The 19,780-nt window shown below is 44.2% G+C and overlaps 1 protein-coding gene across 1 annotated transcript in view; it reads left to right on the top strand.

The window, feature by feature from the left end:
• ulk2 (unc-51 like autophagy activating kinase 2) overlaps positions 1–18,690 on the top strand; it is a 33,754-nt gene extending 15,064 nt beyond the window's left edge. Inside the window, exons 5-27 of the mRNA XM_004537972.6 lie at positions 143–179; positions 2,128–2,301; positions 2,639–2,712; positions 2,832–2,933; positions 3,020–3,078; positions 4,215–4,297; positions 4,903–4,953; positions 5,036–5,124; positions 5,470–5,638; positions 6,961–7,018; positions 11,194–11,343; positions 12,718–12,863; positions 12,950–13,030; positions 13,543–13,805; positions 13,882–14,060; positions 14,353–14,462; positions 14,599–14,736; positions 14,829–15,070; positions 15,176–15,354; positions 15,481–15,599; positions 15,687–15,844; positions 15,932–16,067; positions 16,236–18,690. Of these exons, the coding sequence (XP_004538029.2) occupies positions 143–179; positions 2,128–2,301; positions 2,639–2,712; positions 2,832–2,933; positions 3,020–3,078; positions 4,215–4,297; positions 4,903–4,953; positions 5,036–5,124; positions 5,470–5,638; positions 6,961–7,018; positions 11,194–11,343; positions 12,718–12,863; positions 12,950–13,030; positions 13,543–13,805; positions 13,882–14,060; positions 14,353–14,462; positions 14,599–14,736; positions 14,829–15,070; positions 15,176–15,354; positions 15,481–15,599; positions 15,687–15,844; positions 15,932–16,067; positions 16,236–16,300 (2,862 nt within the window). The 3' untranslated portion in view covers positions 16,301–18,690. The remainder of the gene's footprint in view (positions 1–142; positions 180–2,127; positions 2,302–2,638; positions 2,713–2,831; positions 2,934–3,019; positions 3,079–4,214; positions 4,298–4,902; positions 4,954–5,035; positions 5,125–5,469; positions 5,639–6,960; positions 7,019–11,193; positions 11,344–12,717; positions 12,864–12,949; positions 13,031–13,542; positions 13,806–13,881; positions 14,061–14,352; positions 14,463–14,598; positions 14,737–14,828; positions 15,071–15,175; positions 15,355–15,480; positions 15,600–15,686; positions 15,845–15,931; positions 16,068–16,235) is intronic.
• The last annotated feature ends 1,090 nt before the right edge of the window (positions 18,691–19,780 follow it).

The following is a 19,780-nucleotide window of genomic DNA, read 5'->3' as shown; positions in this document are numbered from 1 at the left end:
TAACTAATAAACCTGCAGTAATCTGGACTAGGATTAAAATAAAAGCATGCCGAGGCACATGTATATGCATAAGGAGCCAATCAACTTGTTGAAACTGAATGTAATTGTTGCTGATGGTGTTTGTCTGTCTTTGCACACACAGTACTGTAACGGAGGTGATCTTGCAGACTACCTGCAAGGTAAGCATCTGTCTGCCCCACACACCTATTATTGTTCATCAAAACAAAGTAGCTAATGTAACTGTTGATATTATGATTATGTGTGCATGCAGTGGTGTATCATATCAGCATGTCTGCTCGTAAAGCAAAGAAAATAAAGGAAGTGTGAAGTTTACCAGGTCAGTTGTGAAGTTGAGGGTGGGGGTGTGGGTGGGGGATTGTCATGAGAGCAGGATGTGCCACCCTGACAAGAATCTGAAGCTGCACATGAGAAAAACCAGATAGTCAAGTTTCATGTTTGTGTTTGCATTTTGGATGACGCAGGTTACACACTTTAAGCTAACAGCCTTGGATCTGTGACCACAACCAAAAACTTGGGCTCTGTATGAAATATAAATGAAAGCAAAATCAGATTGTTTTCAAACCCATGTTGAAAATAAACAATGTTAAAGCGAGCAGTGTTGTTGCTATGATAGTCAAATAAGCAATTAATCAAAATAATTCTCTGTTTCAACTTTTGTTTTTTACTGTTGAATATTTACAGTAAGTTTTACTCGTGTAGCAAAACACTGATTTAAGAATTACATGGAAATATTGTAAAAATGTCACAAGGTTTAAATGCATATACTGAAGTCATCTTCAGAATTGATCTCAAAGGTTTAGGCTTAAAAAAAATCACATCTGCAATGACATCAAGGCTGTTGTTTGAGACCACTGTGTACACCGGGGAGGGTGGACCTCCAGGCCTCGAGGGCCGGTGTCCTGCAGGTTTTAGATGTGTCCTTGATCCAACGCAGCTGATTTAAATGGCTAAACGACCTCCTCAGCATGTCTTGAAGTTCTCCAGAGGCCTGGTAATGAACTAATCATTTGATTCAGGTGTGTTGACCCAGGGTGAGATATAAAGCCTGCAGGACACCGGCCCTCGAGGCCTGGAGTTGCCCACCCCTGACTTAGGATAAAGTGTTGTTGGCTTACTGAACAACTTTGCTGAAACACTCAGCCCGGACACCCGGACAGGACAGGTTCATTTAAACAAGCAAACTGTGACCTCGGCTTATTTGATGTAGGTGTTGGTGTCCAACACACTGTTTCTGTGAATAGTTTCACAGGGTTAAAACCAGGTCAGCTTCTAGAATCAAATCCTCCGAGTCGACGGCACCTTGATTAGATAAGAACATGTAAATGGTAAATGGTAAATGGCCTGTATTTATATAGCGCTTTACTAGTCCCTAAGGACCCCAAAGCGCTTTACATATCCAGCCATCCACACACTGGTGATGGCAGCTACATTGTAGCCACAGCCACCCTGGGGCGCACTGACAGAGGCGAGGCTGCCGGACACTGGCGCCACCGGGCCCTCTGACATGTGTTTACACCTCTGTCCCATAAAAACACTGATTGTGCTGCTGGAACTGTTCTTATCACTGTACCTTTGCATGACGTACCTGCCTGCGTGGTGCTTTTTGCAGCATGGGTCACGGTCAGACCCTTCTGTGGATCCGTGATCCAGGAGCCTTGCTTGAGTAACACTAGTGGTTGTGAAATTGAAACCTTTGTGGGCAGAGCGCTACGTTACACTGGGCACCTTATGTGATTGTGTTCTTATTATTGGAGTGCTGCTGTGAACACTGCGTAGGTAACAGCCATTTAAATTGCATAATCTCTAGTAAATTATTCTACAGTTTACACAACTTTTCATGTTAGAAGTCGATCCGCTGTGCTGGGCAGAGAGCAGATTATCTATGCCCACAGAGTTTTTATGACTTTATGTCTTAACAGTAATGAACATTTTTCATTAGCAGGAACATGAGCGAAACATGGCACTCAAAGAATTTTGAATTGAAAACAAAGCGAGAATTTGACATAGATGCAGCTTAATGAACATTTTTGCATGGTTGCTACATAAATGCTCCTTGAGGAAAAACATTGAACTGGATCCTGACTACTGTGGTCTTTTTTGTTTAAGCTAAGGGGACGCTGAGAGAGGATACACTGAGGGTCTTTCTACAGCAGATTGCTGCTGCCATGCGCATCCTCAACAGCAAAGGCATTATTCACCGTGATCTGAAACCACAGAACATCCTGCTGTCATACGTGGGTCGCAAGAAGTCCAACATCAGTGGCATCCGCATCAAAATTGGTAATGGAAGAAGAATGTCAGTTACTATCAGTTATTAAGTTACGTGCAGCGTAGTTTTCTCATAACTACATTTTGGAAGCGTGTACAGACCTATCATTGTTTCGCTTCGTGTCATTTACAGTGGCCAGAGGTTAAGTTTAAATCAATATGTTATAAATTCAGAAAGTTTTTATAAAAGTAATGCAGCCATGATGATGAGTAGCAGTGTTGTGTTGTTATACACCACAGTACGAGCTCTGTTTGGAGTGCAGGGCGTCTCCATTCATTCTTCATCCAACAATAGTGGTTTGTGTTACTGGTGATAACAACACGTGTGCTTCATGTCTCCGTTCTACAGCTGACTTTGGCTTTGCACGGTACCTCCACAGCAACATGATGGCAGCTACACTGTGTGGGTCCCCCATGTACATGGTCAGTGTGTTTTATTCTCTATATTTTCTGTGTGTCAGCTTTAAAAAAGATCTGTCTGCTCGGTTTGTTACATATAACTCTGTGTTGTGGTTCTTGGCTCGTGACCTGTTCTCTCTCAGGCCCCAGAAGTCATCATGTCCCAGAACTATGACGCCAAGGCTGACCTGTGGAGCATAGGGACGGTTATCTACCAGTGTCTGGTTGGAAAGCCACCATTCCAGGTTAACAGTGTGCACAACAAACCAATAACGCGTGGACCTGTCGGTGTTTGCGACTGTGCGTCTTATTTCTCAACTTATATTTTCAGGCCAACAGTCCCCAAGACCTACGGATGTTTTATGAGAAGAACAAGAATCTGCAACCCATGTAAGTCACCTTCACACCGTAGCCTCAGACACGAGATGCATAATAAATATGTGCAATCAGTCTGTTTCTTTCAAATAGATCAGTAGATTTAACAGGATACAAGTGACACATAATACCTGAAGATTATGTTTTGAAGTTGGTGGCTTATACCTGTCTAGTTGAAAATGGGACTATACAGTATAGTTTTTAGGAACAGAAACTGTGTAGGTATGGTGTTATTTGCTGTTGCTGTGGATTGTGGTGAACATGTGACTTAAGAAAAGGGAAGACCATATAAGACCAACATAAGAGAGGAGGACACAGGTGAACATGAAGAAAAGGAAGCGAGTGAAGGCAGAGGAAAGGATTAAAGGATGCTGCACAGAGCTGAGGAAGAAGCTGAGACTGGCTTTGAGTGGTAGGAAAGAATTCAAGTCGGCTTTGAAGGCACAGCTTTGGTGCCGAGGCGTCTGTTGTTTCATCCAGGACATGGTTTGGGGCATGAAGGTGGTGTTCTGTCAGGTGTTACACCCCCAATTCTGACATATTTGAACTACTTGTATGCTTTGAATAGCAGCATAGGCTGAAAAGAACTAATTCAGTTTTAAATTAAGGTGTATATTCAATTTAGTTTCAGTTATATAACACTAAATCACACCCACGGGTGCCTCAACGTGCTTTATATTGTAAGGTATAGACCCTACAATAATACAGAGGAAACCCCAACAATCATATGGCCCCCTATGAGCAAGCACTTTGGTGACAGTGGGAAGGAAAAACTCCCTTTTAAAAGGAAGACACCTGTGTCAGCACCAGGCTCAGGGAGGGTCTGTCTGAGAGGAGGAAGAGGGCAAAAACACAAGCTGTGGGAGAGAGCCAGAGATCCATAGCGAATGATGGAGCCGTGGAGGAGTAGAAGTTCTGACTTCAGTTACTTAGTGCTACCTGCAGGTCAGTTTTCAAATGGTCTGTCAAGCTGTATCCAAACTGGCAGACTAACAGTACTGACTTTGTAATACGTACGTGATTAACAGTAACAATCCTATAAGCTACAGTGCACCCATTGCATTGTCTGACGTGCCTCAGAATGCACTGCACAGCTGATATGCACCCTGAGAGAAACAAAGTGTTGATGTTTCCATACTCTTACTACCCAGCATCCCGAGGGAGACGTCCCCACAGCTGAGCGATCTTTTGCTTGGGCTGCTGCAGAGGAATCAGAAGGACAGAATGGACTTTGGTACGTACTGACATCACAGTCTTTCAGTAGTGGTGCTTTCCATACTTTTCCTCTAATTTCAGTATAAAGTGTGTTAAACTGTGTAGGGTTTAAATAAGGATACTGTGCACAGTGAGACACTTTATTCCACTGTTTACCAGGGCTACAAAGTCAGTTGAATTTCAATACAAATCACGATTTTTGGTTTCCTACGATTAAATGAACAGGATAAACCAAGATTAAAAATGTTCCACTAATACAAGGCAAAACTTAAGAAATGATTTTAACACCTGACAGCCAATCACAGCTTTTCCTTGGACCACTGGCTGGACAGCTGCACGACTGTCCACAGATTCAAAGTTAGAAAGATGGAGAATCTAGATAAATAAATAAAACATATTGATGAGTAACGACTGGGAAAAAACTAACAGCCTAATTGGGATTTTAGTGTTTGTAAAAATGAAAACTTGACTCTGAGCTTTGACAGCAACTTTAAGAATGAAAATGAATCTGTGTGAGTCGGCTGGTTCTGATGCAGCAGGAGGGGAAGAGTAAGAAAAGCTCTGAACAGGTTTAGATGGGGTATATCGTGCTGTTTCTCACTTACCTATCCATCTCTCTCTCAGACACATTTTTCAGCCACCCTTTCTTGGAGTCGTCATCCACCATTAAAAAATGTAAGCACAAAGGTCAGAGTCTACAGCACATCCACGCCTCATCAACTTGAAACCATGATTAATGGTGAGTTTCCCCCCTCAGCGTGTCCAGTTCCTGTGCCCATCACCTCCAATCCTGTGACAGACAGCTCCTGTGGCAGCTCCCCATGTATCCGCTACAGCTCTCCTCCTGTGAGTTTGATCACATGTATCACATGGATTTGTCTGGGAAATGCACAGATCCTGTGTAAAAACACTTCAGCCTTATTTTTAGGTCCTCGTGTGTGCTGCCTTTGAATACTGCTAGCGTGAGTGCTGCTGCGGTTACATCTTCCGCTAGTTATAGCAATCTCTTCATGTCACTGCAGCAGGAGGAAAGGAGAGATTTCTCAGCAGTGTTCTCTGTAACAATGTAACGAGATTAGTTTGACAGTCAGCGCTGCCCTGCTTGGAAGACTTAATGGGATCAGTCAGGAGCCTCACTACAATTTATACTTCCTCCCCCTCCTCTCCCATACTCTCTCTGCATGTGAACAGTCTCTGCCAGACATGCAGACTCTAGCAGAGGATGGTCTGTCATCCCCTCCACTCGGTCCGCCCAACTTCCTGCAGCTGTCCAAAGAGTCTGCAGGAAGCACCAGCAGTAAGAACTCTTCTTGTGACACGGACGACTTTGTCCTGGTGCCCCACATCTCTGCTGACAGCTGTAAGTGCCAACACCTGTCTATATTTACACCTAACTTGCATCTTAATGTCTTCATTATATTAGCCGTCATGTCTTCTTTTCAACCGCTAGTACTGAGGTAGAACTAAAGACCTGCTTAAATTAATGACTCACATTTTATGATGCATTATCTAAAATGACTTTTAACATAAAAACATCATGTACCAAATGTTTAATAAAATAATAAATAATAAAATAATGGCCCCCAAAATAATGTAAGCTTTAGCTTTTTCCAGGAAAGTTATATTTGTGCTTGATTTTTACTTTACTTTGCTGCTCCCATAAAGTTCAGTACTTTCAGTGCTATGTCTCTTTTATAATATCTGTGTGTCTACCCAGGACCTAACCTAGCAGTGCACCAGAGTCCATCACTGTAAACTTTGCCATAGTACTGCAAACTGCCTATTTCAGCCTGAGCTACATTATCATTTAATTCGACGATAAATGATAATTTAACATCAAAGACATAACTTCAGCACCATTCCATTATCTGTAATTTTAAAGGAATCTATACATATATCCATGGATCTGTGTGCAGACCATGTGGTGACTTCATGGTATCAGCTGGAGGGACTGCCAGGCTGTAACACATGCAAACTGAACTCAGTCTTTATTTACTGTGTATCAGAAGTATGTACTCATTAATTGAAGGTGACTGACATAGACCACTTGTTATATTGTAGACAGAAGTGGTTCTCCCATTAGTTAATTGTAGAGTATAAAATGCTCCAAGACTCCAGCAACTACACCAGTGTGAGTTATGTGCTTCACGTGTGATCTCAATATAACAGCTGACCAAATCACAGCTTTTATGGGAATTGCTAACCTATGCTATAGTAATGACAGCTGTAGCACCAGCATGTCGCACCATGTAGTCTACAGTGCAACTCTGGTGTAAACCAAACTCCAGCACACCTGATATTTCCTTAAGATTTTGTTTTGTTTTGGGGTTTTTTGTTAATAGAAAAAAGAAACTATTCCTAAGACTACTCGTAAATCTACAACATTTTACATTTCAGACAGTAATAGTGTGAGTTAGAATTGTCCAAAGAATAATGTGTTAAATGTTCCGTTTACTCAAACCCTCGAGTCGTTTAAAAACCCCATTAGGATGTAACGGTCAGGAATTTATCAGAGCTCACTGGACTTTTATTAGACTAGTTCTGTTTGGTTAAAAATGTCTCAACTCTTCATCAGAAAACCGAGAGACTGCTCACCTCTGCTTGTAACTGCTGTACAACAACATTGTGTGTGTGTGTGTGTGTGTTAATGATTGTTTTCTTTCCTTTTTTCCTCATCCTCAGATGACCAACCAATGGGACCGGGTCGTCGGGCATCCAGCGAGTTTCTCATGTGTGGAGGGTGAGTACGAGGCTGTGCAACACATTCTGCTTAAGTTAGGTTGAATTTTCTGACCTTACCAAAATAATTATCAGCCAAAAAAGAAAATGCAGTTCTAAAGAGAGAACTGAAAGTTCACCATAAATGACTTCTGCTTCTGTCAGCAAGTTTGGCACTTGTCGTGTGTTGCTGTATGCACATAGCCCGAAGAGCAGAACTAGCAAAGTGTGTCTGCAGAGAGAGACTTGGACCAAACAGTGGATCAATTTGAAGTACTGCAGAGAGTAATGAGCCACCAAAGAGCAGCCACAGCAGACTCACACTCAGCTTTGACTTTCACTACCCATTGCTGTTTGTGTGCTTGCTCCCCATTTAGATGACAGGTGGTTTGCTGCTACCAGAATTCTGTGCCCTATAATGTTAAACCCCTGTTGACTGCAGGTGGCATGTAAAAGATGAGCTGGGTTAGAGTTGGCCACATTGAGGTGAATGGAGTTTTTCCAGACATAGCTGTGGTAGGGCTGACACGCCACATCTGTTTTTTTCAGTAATTATTTGTTTTGTTTAACAACAGTTAAGTGTGATTCATAAAAAAGGCTGTTACCTCACTGGATGTTGGAGATGCTTTGAATGCAGCCCAGCGTCACTAAGCCACCAGGCACCGTTTGTGGGCTGTGAATTGGATATTTTCAGGACAATAGGAGTGTGTCACGATGAGTCAGACTGTTTCACACAAAGACATGTTTGAATGCTCATATTATCCATTTTAATATGATCTATTTTTGTGTCAGCAGGGCTTACTTTCTTTCTTTGTATCACTATTTCTGTGAGCACTTGACAAACAGCCTGCTTCCAGCTTTATCCTGGGTAACCCCTAAATGGTGCCGATTTATTTATCTTGACTGAACGCTCCTGCCCACTACCAGCTCTTCGTGATTAATCGGTTACAAAGAAGATACCGAGCCAGACAACATGGTGGTGCTGTGCTAAAAACAGCACCAGACCCACAGAGAGGACTGTGTGTATTCGAATAAGAGTCCCCAAACCTCTCTTGCATTTTTTTAACACACGCAAACACAGTTTATGGAATAAATATTGGTCTTATTATAGTAAGTACTGTACACAAACACACTCTCACACTGCCGTTGACACGGCTTTCATCTCCTTTTGGCCTTCCATATGCTTCCTAAGTTTATTCCCTTTGATCAGCTGGTGTTTTTCTTACTGCAGTAATGTGATAGTCCATATTGAAATACATTCAGACTTCCTTGTCCTACCTGTGATACCTGTGATGTTGTATTAAATTGCACACAACCCCACACTGATTCATTAATTCAGTTTAGTTTGATTAAGTTCCTTATTAATTTAATTGCATTTATATAGCGTCAAATCACAACAACAGGTGCCTCAAGGCATTATTGGGATTAGGGTTCAGGGTCACCTGATCCAGTCTTAACTATATGCTTTATCCAAAAGGGAAGTTTGGAGCCTGATCTTAAAAGCAGAGACGGTGTCTGTCTACCAAATCCAAACAGGGAGCTGGTTTCACAGAAGATGGGCCTGAAAGCTAAAGGCTCTGCCTCCCATTCTACTTTAAAATACTCTTAAATTGATCTTGAATTTGATTCTGCGTTTAACAGGGAGGCAGAGAAGAGAAGCCAGTATGGGGGATATGCTCTGTCTTTCTAGTCCCTGTCCAGTTCTGTCCTGTACTCTCAAGGAGATTTTAGGACAGCCTGATAAATAATGACTGACTTGTCCAGCCTAGAACTAATAAATACTAGTTTTTGATGATACTGCCCAAGCAAAGCATGTGTAGCATGGATCACGACTCCCCATTTACATGAACAAATTGGAGTCTATTAGATAGAATTCAAACCATTGGAGTGCAGTACCTATAAGTACCTATAAATCTCTGTGGCGTGCTCCAATCTCTGTAATCAAAATTTATGGTCCCCAAATCAAAAGCTGCACTGAGGGCTAGCAGGACGAGCACAGACATGAGTGCGCAGTCAGAGGCCAGATCATTTGTAACCTTCACGCTGTTTCTGTGCTGAAAACTGACTGAAACTCTTCAAATAAACCATGTTTGTAACAGATGTTCTAACAAATCATCAGTTAGCTGTTTGCAACTAGTCATCAAGAATGTTTGGTGAACTCAATCTTATAGAAAGCTGAGTTCAGTTTCACTGCCCATGTTAGACCTGATTACTGCGGCAGGCATGCAGCGTACCCCTAACGCTGTCTGGGAAAACACCCCAGGCGAGCAGCACTTGTTTGTCTTCTGAGCGATGCTGACACGAATGCTTTTCCGAGCCTCTTACGCACAGTTTCTACATTCTGCAGGTGTGCACATCTCTGCCGGTGGTTTTGTGACTGCATGGACTCATTCACACAGACTTTGCGATGCAATGCAGCCATCAGGCAGGCTTGAACGTTTAACATGAACAGCTACTACAGCCGTGGCATCTCAGGTTGTCTGTAATCACCATTTGACCCTACAGACAGCTGAGCACCAGTGTGTGTGTATGCCCCTCCCCCTGCATGCAGAGTGGTGCAAGCAGCAGCCACCCTGGGGAGAAACCCTGGTAAATGGAGCACACATTTTAGCCTAACACTGTTAATGCAGACAACTTCAAACTCAGCAGGATAGATAGATGGTAAAACCCGTAAGTATTTTGATTGAATACAGACCCAAAATTCAAGTTAAAGGTTAATATGAGAGTTAAATACTACCTTGTGTAGTATTTTGCATACATTTGCTTGCTCTCTGTGACTACTTTCTCGTGCCCCTGTCCTTCCCCAATGCTTTGCACTTCGTCTCCCTACTTTCCTGTTTTTCATGTGTAACCAGCTCCAAGCCAACGGTCCTCACTACTCTCTGTTCCCGTTTTGCTCACACTTGCTCCATTTCAGCTTCCTATGTGTCTATTCTGTGCTGTGCCCCTCTAACACCCTCTGCTGCCAGCTTTACTCCCTCCCTCTACTGTTCTCATGGTTTTGTTTTTCCCCTTAACAATAAGTCTTCAGTGCTTACATAAATGAGTTAATCATTGACACACAGGAAGAACCAATTTTCATTTCATTGCAGTAGTTGTCCCTAGCAATTTGGAAACAGCAGGCACACTCTCCAAAACCAAAGCCTTGTTTATCCTGTTTTCTTTGTCCTGAATTGGAGTCCAGAGAAAGGATGAAAGGTGGCACAGGAAGGGAGTGTGGACCCTGGGGGTAGCGAGAGGAGCGTGTAGAGATATTGTTACTGTAAAAAAACAGACAAAGCAAGTGATGGTGATGAATGAGGACACTTTTTAGATGCTGACATGGTTTAAAAACCAGGTCGTCGGAGACGCAGCTGAGTTTGAAGATACAGCCTCGCTCTCTTTCTACTCTTGGCTCTTTTTGAAGAGCAGCTGTTCACTGACCAAATGTTCTTTCTCCTTTTTAAAGCCAATAACAGCAGCACGCAACACCTTTCTCCATATTAACAATGGCCAGGCTCAGTAAAGCTTTTAGCAGCTTAGAGAAAATGGATCGCTTCAACAAGGCTCATTACCTCACATGCTAGTGGTGCAGCACGTGCTAGTGTTTATTTCTCAGAACTGCAGATATGCCACAAAGCAGCTGCTCTCGGGTTCTTTGTCTGGACTAGTCCAGCCTCACGTGTCCTCCTCCCTCCCTCCCTTATGGACCCTCCCAGGCTTTCATTATTACATAACGGGTTTCTAACTCGTGTCACCTTTAAAAAACATTAAGAACATATAGGATGTTTTTTTTAAAGGCCCTGTTTAGGTGTCATTACCTTACGCTCAGAACATTTTGTCTCCTCTGGAATGATAAAAGAATGTAAATGCACTTCCCCTCCCGTGTCTGTACAGCAGAGGACCGCCCTCATGCGTGCTATTGGCTGCCCCTACATGTAGTCCTGCCCCAAGCAGAGTGAAGTCTGAAGCTGATTGGTCTTGCCTGTGTTTACATGGAAGCCTCTGTCCCTGAGAGGCTGGGCTAAAACTGAACTTCCCCAACCTGCCTCCATCTGAGCCTAAACAAAGACCTCAGGGCTGTGAAAGTTCACAAGCTGTAACTTTTGGACTTACCATGACAATTGAAACTCCAGACAACTTCACGCAAACAAGCAAGCAGCAGCAACTTCAAACACATTGGCTAACGACGCTCCTTTCTCACTTCGTCCCCTCCAGGCAGCCACAGCCCACCCCAGGACAGACGCCTATGGTGTCCCCGCGGGCTGAGACCACCCCCATTCCAGTTCCTACGCAGGTTCGCAACTACCAGCGCATCAAGCAGAATCTGTCCAGCAGCCCGAACACCACACTCTACAGCTCCCCCAGGTAAGGACTCTGCTGGGATTGCTCAGTCAACTTTATCGAGTGGCAATGATGAACTGCAGAGGAATGCTTAACTCACCACAACTATTTCATCAGCCATAAGGTTTCACTGAAATTACATCAGTCAACTGCCTGCTTGAGTTTATGGCCTTACTGAGGGGTTTGTTGACAGTTTCACGTGAAGACAGAAGAGAAGGGATGGCACGTTGTTTCTCAGGGAAACTAGTTACATGATAGTGTAGTGGTTTACATATTCGCCTAACAAGGGAAAGGTCCTCGATCGGATCCTGGGAGGAGACACAGATCCCTCTGGGGTTATGTCAGGAAGGGCATCCCGCGTAAAAACCTGCCAAATCAAATATGTGGAGCTACTCACTGTGGCATTGCTAATGGCTCTGTTATTAGAAGTTTATTATGTTAGCTTCTCTGTAGAATTTCGTTCGTCTGGTGGTTTACTTACTTTGCCAGTGAAATTCCTCCCGTAATGCTGAACAAAGTGTCAGAGACAAATTCAAATCTTCAGTCACGGTTCTACTTTCAGCTCAGAGTCAGATGGTTAGTGTTATTGTTCTCACTGCAGGAGCAACATTAGTTACATTCCTCCTCATCTGTGGATTCATTTTCCTCTGTATTAGCAGCAGAACAGTGCACACAAATGCTAATATTAGGTGGGGAGTGCAGAGGAGGCAGCTGATGAAAGGTTGATGCTTTTTGAGTTTTCTTAGCACAATTTACGTGAACAACGTATGCAGGTGAATTTCAGGTGTTCGTTTATGTTTTAACCACAGGACAGTCAAACTGTAATGTTTCACTTTAACGTGCATGATTAACACGTGTGATAAAGAATCACCACAAAGATTCTTTTAATACAAGGATGAGAATCGTGTCAATTGTTTTTCCAAAAAAACGACTGTGCAAATTTAAAAGATATTAATTGAATTTTAAAAAACATTCTGTGTTTTATGTTTTGCAGTTTACCAGTTGCATTGCATGGAATCACTATTTCTTTCAGCCCTGCAGACATTCGTCCTGCCTTCGTGGTTTCATAAGTGCAGCGAGGAACATACAGCTGTACCACCAAAACATATTACCCACATTTGACAGATATGATGATGTGGGGTATCTGTGTCATCACACGAAGCACCATGAATGTGTAACGAGCTGATGATGGTGATATTCATGTTTAGACGACTGAGTAGACTACACAGTTTAGTATCGGACTGAAAACTGCCAACTTTCAGCTGTCGTGAGTCGTCTCAGCAGCCAAACAAATGTTTGCAAACTGCCACAAGATGAAATGAGCCAAAGGAAGACTGGCTTAGACTGTTACTTCATGTCTGTTTTGTATAATTAAAGATTCATGCTTGTGTTTTTCAGATCTGGCACAGTGAGGCGATCTAACACCAGTCCAATGGGTTTTCCCAAGGTGGGCTCGGGGTCTCCGAGCTCCGCAGACGTCCCTCAGACTGTGGGCCGCCGCCTCTCCACTGGAAGCTCCCGGCCCTACTCGCCCTCACCTCTCGGTAAGCTTACGTTTAATGACACCTCCCAGACATGAAGGGGACATCTCTCGAGTCTCCTGACAAATCTAAGCTCTTTCTGTGTGCAGTGGGCACCATCCCTGAGCAGCTGGGTCACTGCTGCTGTCACCTACAGAACCAGGAACCCCGCAGCCGCAGTTCTTCAGGAGGTACGTTCTCAGGCTCCCTGCTCGTTCTCAGGGCTATCTCACTCTGTATTGTCCTGTTCCCTTCAGTTTCAGGTGCTGTGGGTACAGTTGTAATGAAAAAGGAGATTCACAGTATACAACCCTTCCTAACAACGATGTGTTTGACATTTAAAAGAAGCAGAATTGACAACAACTGCTGTTCTGAGTTCTGATTCTCTTGCTAGTGACATGACTTAATTTTTGGAAAGTGCATGAGTCACCATGACTCCAGGCCATTTTCAGAGTCTCTGGCTCTGCACATGTCTTACGCCTTGTTCACTGTTTGTGTCAAGAGGGTTGCTGTCATGGTGACCAGGAAGGAGGCTTCACTGTCCTAAATGATGAATCAGATTTTAGTGCTTTGTCCCCTGTGTGAAGAGGCACACAAATGAGCAGCACACACTCTGTGGAAGGTTGTAGGGAAAATGGTAGACTTGATGCTAAGCCATGGATGATTACTAACTGGTATTGGTTCTAATCCACTGTGTCTTTAGGTTCCCCCATCCCATCCTCTCAGCTCCTGGGGGCTCGGCTTCAGAGCGCCCCCATTCTTACTGAGGTCTACCAGACCAGGCAGAAGCTCCACAAGCAGCTGTCTGACCCTGTGCAGCCTTCCTCCTCCTGCAGTCACTCCCCGCAGCTTGGCCGTCCCGCCAACCTTGGTTCTTCCCCCACCAAGCTGCTGGGCTCCTCCCCTCGCACGTCTGACTGGCTTCAAAAGTCCCCACTGCCCACAATCATTGGCTCCCCAACTAAAGTGAGTGCCCTTCAGTGAAGAAGTATGCTTTTAGCTGTTAAATTTAGGTTACTTCACCTTTTTGTCTCTTTTTCAGACCATTTCAGCACCATTTAAGATCCCCAAAACACAAGCCTCCTGTAACTTGATGGCGCTGGCAGACAGCCCCCAACCCACAAGGATGCTGGCTGACGCACACGATGTTTGCGGACACCACAGCAACCCCTTCCTCGCCGGGCGACCAGCTGCTCCTGAGGGCAGCCGGACATTTGGCAGGTATAGAAGCACCCAAATCTGCTTCCATTGGAGCTGTTAAATCTGATAAATGCACATATGGACAGTCCAGTGCAGTCACTTACAACATGGACTGTGAGATTTGTCATAAATAAATAAAAAACAGCTGATCAGTTGGTGTTCTTATGCAGTGACAATCTTTCGCCTGGCTCAATTTCAGACTTCCCGGAAATCTGATTGATTTCCTTTTTACATGAAAGATGTTAAGAGTGTTTTAACTGTGAAAGGATGATGCTGTGCACCTCTGCTGACATCATCTGCACTTTCCTTACAGGTCTGTCAGTACAGGTCGTCTGTCTGACCATCCAATCAGAATCACTCTGGGTGGGCAGCCCTATCAGGGCAGCAGTGACAGCCTGAATACTGAGCGGCCCATGGACACAGGTATGAGCACTGAGCAGATACTCTGCATGTGTGAAATTAGCAACATTGTGTCCAGTTTAAGCCGTGAGAACATCGTTTACAAATAAACGGTTCACTGAACGACAGAAGTAACGAGCACATTTCCTCCTGCCCAAAGCCCCCGCAGGTCCGAGCACGCTCGCTCACGGTGGGTCAGCGAGTCCTCGTACGGTCCTTTTCACTGTGGGTTCACCACCCAAGAGCAGCACTCCTCCAACCTGCAGCCACCTGGGCACCCGATCACGCACCACTTCAGGTGAGGGAAACCCGCCACCTTCTTGCAGAGCTGAGCTTTAGGAGGAAAGCTTAAAATTTTTCTGCCATGCTCTCTCCTCTCTGTCCCCTCAGTGGGCTCCAACAGTTCAGCAGGCTCTCTGTGCTCAGTCAGTGGTCGGGTTTATGTCGGCTCTCCTCCGGGCATGGCCATAGGCTCATCTCCTCCAGGAGGTTACGGAGGTGGGCAGCTGGCCCCTGGGGCAGAGGGGGCACCCAGCAGCCTGCGGTACGTCCCGTATGGGACCTCTCCTCCCAGCCTAGAGGGGTTCATCACCTTTGAAGCCCCAGAACTTCCTGAGGAGACTCTGATGGAGGTGAGAAGTAGGGATTGGTGCCTTACAAGAAGTGGTTGATTCTTTTCACGCAGTGTCTCTTCTCCTCTTCAACATTTCATTGCAATCTTTCTTTCCGTGCCCTAGCGTGAGCACACAGACACCCTGATGCACCTGCGGATGATGCTTTCATTTACCGACTGCATCCTGGAGATGGCGGCGCTTCGAGCCGGGGGGACAGAGCTCGGCATCTCGGCTGCATCCCTCTACCCTCCCCAGGACAGCGTGGTTGTGGACCAGATCAGCCAGCTGAGCAAAGAGTGGGGGTAAGAAACTTAAGTCTGCTCTGATTTTTAAGTAATATAGTTTTTAATATCATGTAATCATAGGGCCCTTTGTTTGTAAACACTTCCCATTTGTCTTACGAGCTGTGGTTGTGCTGCCCCCTACAGGCAGGTGGAGCAGTTGGTGCTTTACATGAAGGCAGCTCAGCTCCTTGCTTCCTCGCTCCATCTGGCCAAAGCTCAGATTAAATCTGCCAAGCTCAACCCTTCCACTGCCGTCAAACAGGGTAAGGACGTTTCGGCTTCCTCGCTGCCTTTTTCCTTTGTATTTTATCTTTATTAGTTTAATAAAGGCTCTCCCTTTATCCTCTCAGTGGTCAAGAGTCTGAATGAGCGCTACAAAAGCTGCATCTCCCTGTGCAGGCAGCTGACCGACAAACTCAACCACTTCTTCTCTGATAAGCAGCGCTTTGTGGACGAAATCAACAGCGTCACCGCAGAGAAGCTCGTCTACAATCACGCAGTGGAGCTGGTGGGTCTCATGTGTATGCAGTGACAAACCTATTGTACAGATAGACTTGGTGCTGGTGAGGCTAATGCGATCGTGTGCGTGCTCCAGGTTCAGTCAGCAGCTCTCGATGAGATGTTCAAGCAGACGGAGGACATAGCCTATCGCTACAGCAAGGCCTCCATGCTCCTGGACGGCCTGTCCAAGATCCTCCAAGACCCCACAGACATCGAAAACGTGATGAAATGTAAGCACGAGCTCACCGTCTTAAGCATTTGAACTTGGGGGGATGTTTTACTCAGACGCATTCAGGATGGCGCTGTGATTCATGAGACATTGCAGCATTTCCTGTGCATTCCACGTTTATCTAATGACTTCTATTAACGAGTTCCTGTTTTGTATCTGTTCCCTGCAGACAAGGCCAGTGTGGACCGCAGGATCTCAGCTCTGTGCTACTGTACTGTCACACTGTACGAGTAGAAGAGCTGGTGAAATCATAGACAGAGGGACCACGTCCTAAGACTGTTGATTACCGTTCCCACAAAGCCCTCATTCCTTGTGTAGCAGTTCAAGCACCTTTCATCGGCTAGGTTCCATCTCTGTTTATCATGACTTCATTTTACCAGCTGCATCGCAGAGTGACCGCATAAATCTACAACCAAAGATGATGGCAGATCCGGAAACAAGACGCTGAACCTGGCTGTAGGTGAACTTGCCCTTTCAGGTGCACTTTTTTATGTCACGATGGTCGACCGCCATCAGACGGAAACATTGGGGATTCGTTTCTACCAGAACAAAGAGGACTCACGGGACCTCGACAGACTCGAGCTCCATAAGAAGTGGCTCATCTTTTCAAATCCTGTCAGTGTCCGTTATTTACTCAGAAGTTCGTTTTGTTATTTATTGGTTCACATGCACATGGATTCTCCCTGAAAACCTCAAGTATTGGAGTTGAAGGAGCGTGTTGTTGTTCGTTGTAACAGATCTAACTCTGTGGACTTTAACATTAAACTGTTACAGACAGCTGGAGAGCTCTGTGTCTGGGGGGGAGGAACATCTAATTTGTGATTGCTTTGTTTTTATGTTTCTTGTATTTTTAGCTCATGCACTTTACCGTTGAGAGGAGGAGGAAGGTGGAAACGTGATCACTTCTGCTCCGAGCCTCAAAATCGACCTGCTGTGTGTGGGATGATCATCAAGCTGCTGTAAAGCCACAGCTTTAATCATGATCTATTTATCTGAGTGCAGCTCAGTCTGTGTAGTGTGACACAGATTGGAGCTTTCTCCGAGATTCCCTGGTGATGTCACTGGGAGTCATCCTGATTCTGGCATGGGAATTTCCTCTGCTTAGAGTGGCTTGGTGCGTAGGAATATTCGGTTCCTGCAGCTTCTACAAATGTCTTTGTTCAGTCTGTGATTGTTCCCAACCTTCTGGAAGTGTTACACTAAATCTTTGGATTTCAGGTACACTAACTGTATGTTGCATGTGACGCATTCAGGCTGATTTTCAAACTAATAGCTAAAATACAAAATGTCAGCGTTTGCATAGAAAGCTGAAACCTTTGGATCATGCCACTCACAGCATGAGGGATGGAGGCTAATGTGTGGTGGCGGCAGATATCCAAAAGAAACCCAGAACTTGAGTGGATCAGAGACTCTGTCACCACTGCCTCGCTGAGCAGCCAGTCGGGTGTCCACTTTACACCTCGATGGATTTAAACTGAATGGTCATATTTACTTGACAAGTTACCTTAATAACATGTTTCCTTAGACTAAAAACAAACTACAGCTTTTTATGCTTCGTCAGAATCTGTAGCTTTTTTTGAGTAAACACAAACTCCATGTTTGCAGACTTGTATATATTTTATTGTGGAGCATGTGATTATTCCCTTAGCCTCTTTTTGAGAGGAGGGTGAGTGTGTGGGAGAGGGCGTGGATATCAAACGCCCTGCCTGTCAGTCAAAGAGCACAAATCTTTATATGTAGATAGATGAATTTGTATTCAAGTCTGCCAAGGGTTTGATAAGGAAACCCTCCTTGGGCACAACAGGAGTGTGCCAAAGACTACAATAAAACTTCTGGCAGCTCCAAATCTTTCCAGAGAACTCTTTTTACCAGGACTGTTCATTGTTGAGGTCATGTTTGTTCAGCGCTCCCGAGTGAGCGTAATGTCTTCAGATTTCATTCTCCTAATTTTGTGAGACTTGATTTGTCACAATCCACATCGTCCCGCCCCCCCGTCAAGTCCTCACGGGGTATGTACTGTATGTACGAGCATATATAAACACACGTGCACTTGCCAGGTGTGCTTTAAGGCCAGTAGTATCCAGTCAGCATGGAAAGGAGGTGCCTTCTTGTGAAAGCAGACACAGGCCTACTCCTCTGTACAGGTGTGAATACATTCTTTGTATAACGGCGGTCTCTGGACTGTTCCTCCGATGTACTGTTCTCGTTTTCTTTTCTAGACACGTCTGGGTTTCGGTTTTCCCTCATCCCTGTCATGGGCGCTCTGAGCCACATAAAGCCTTTTCTGCATAAAGGGTGAAGAGGGATAAATAAGGCGAGCCACCTGAAACTTTGTACCATTCTGAACTACGAGTAAAACTGAGATATTTTAGGTAAAGCATGGGTACCACGTCTGCATTTTACCCTGTACAACCTCTAGGATGTGGAATGTATGTATCCTGTCGTTCTGCGCCTCTCCAGCTTGATCTCAATGCATTTTGGAAGCCCCCACCATCAGACCCTGATGATGAACACCAGTTTTTCCACGTTTAACATTATACTCGTCTGTCACTGGGGGGGTCTCTCTTTGTTCTTTATGGAACTGAAATGCAGTTTTTGTTATTAAAAAGAGAAGGAAAAGTGAACCTGTGTCACTGCGCTGTCTTTAATCTTAGTTCTGATTTTAAATGTACAATTTTATTTCTGTCATTTCTGTTTTTAACAAGAAAAATCAGTTTCCTAAATCGCAAAGACTGCAACGTAACAATCTCTCAGATTAATCCTTAAAAATATAACGGCTCGAACTAACAAATGACAAATTACTTGGACTACTGTGCAACTGAATTTACAAATGTGACTTTTCGATCCTAAATTCAGTCATTTAATTTACATCGTTTTAAATGATTAATTAACATTTGCTGTCCTTGGAACTGGAAATTTACTTGTGAAGCTACTATGATGCATAAATAAATTTCTCCTTAGAATCTCTTTTCAAATCTGATTTTTACAAATCAAAAACTAATTTGGACCCAAATTCAAGTTTTAAAAGCTTTTTCCTGCCTGTAACTTGAACTTCTGTCACTACATCATCTTCAGGAGTTGTTCAAAACTTCTGATTTCCAAAGACTTTCTTGCTATTTTTTAAAAAGTGGTTTTGAACAATAGTTCTCCAGGTGTTCTGACTGCCTTTGGAAGTTTTTCCTGGGACACTGGCTGGTTTTTCACCATTTTTAGAGGAATGTTAAAGCCCTGACCCATGACCCAAGACACCTGACTCAAGGGAGAAACTGGTGCAGTCGACACATAACAGACAACTCTGATAACAGAATAGAATTCAACTTTATTGTCATTGCACATGTCACAAGTACAAGGCAACGAAATGCAGTTTGCATCCATCAAATGCTTTAGCCATGATATAGATATATTACAAAATATATATTAGCAATAATATAGGGTTATATAGATATATTACAGAAATGGGTGTGTTATAGGTGCCAAGTCTGCACCAATGAGCTATTAGATGAAATCCTGCCATATTTTGACACTGTGTGCAGTGTCCTTAAAACATTTGACAAAATTGGACAAGTGGAGGACAAGAGAGGAACCGACACATCCACTATAAACAGAGCAGGCAATCAATACCTGAAAGTCATGCCATTAAGAAATAGGGTGGAAAAAATCCTGCAAAGACCTGACACAGAGATGCAGCCGGCCCTTCAGTTGAGCCCTCTAGTG

Source organism: Maylandia zebra, linkage group LG14 (assembly GCF_041146795.1).
Source record: "Maylandia zebra isolate NMK-2024a linkage group LG14, Mzebra_GT3a, whole genome shotgun sequence".
NCBI classification, from domain to species: Eukaryota; Metazoa; Chordata; class Actinopteri; order Cichliformes; family Cichlidae; genus Maylandia; species Maylandia zebra.
The sequence above is the reverse complement of the archived record's forward strand: the minus strand, read 5'-3'. Positions and strand labels throughout refer to the sequence as shown.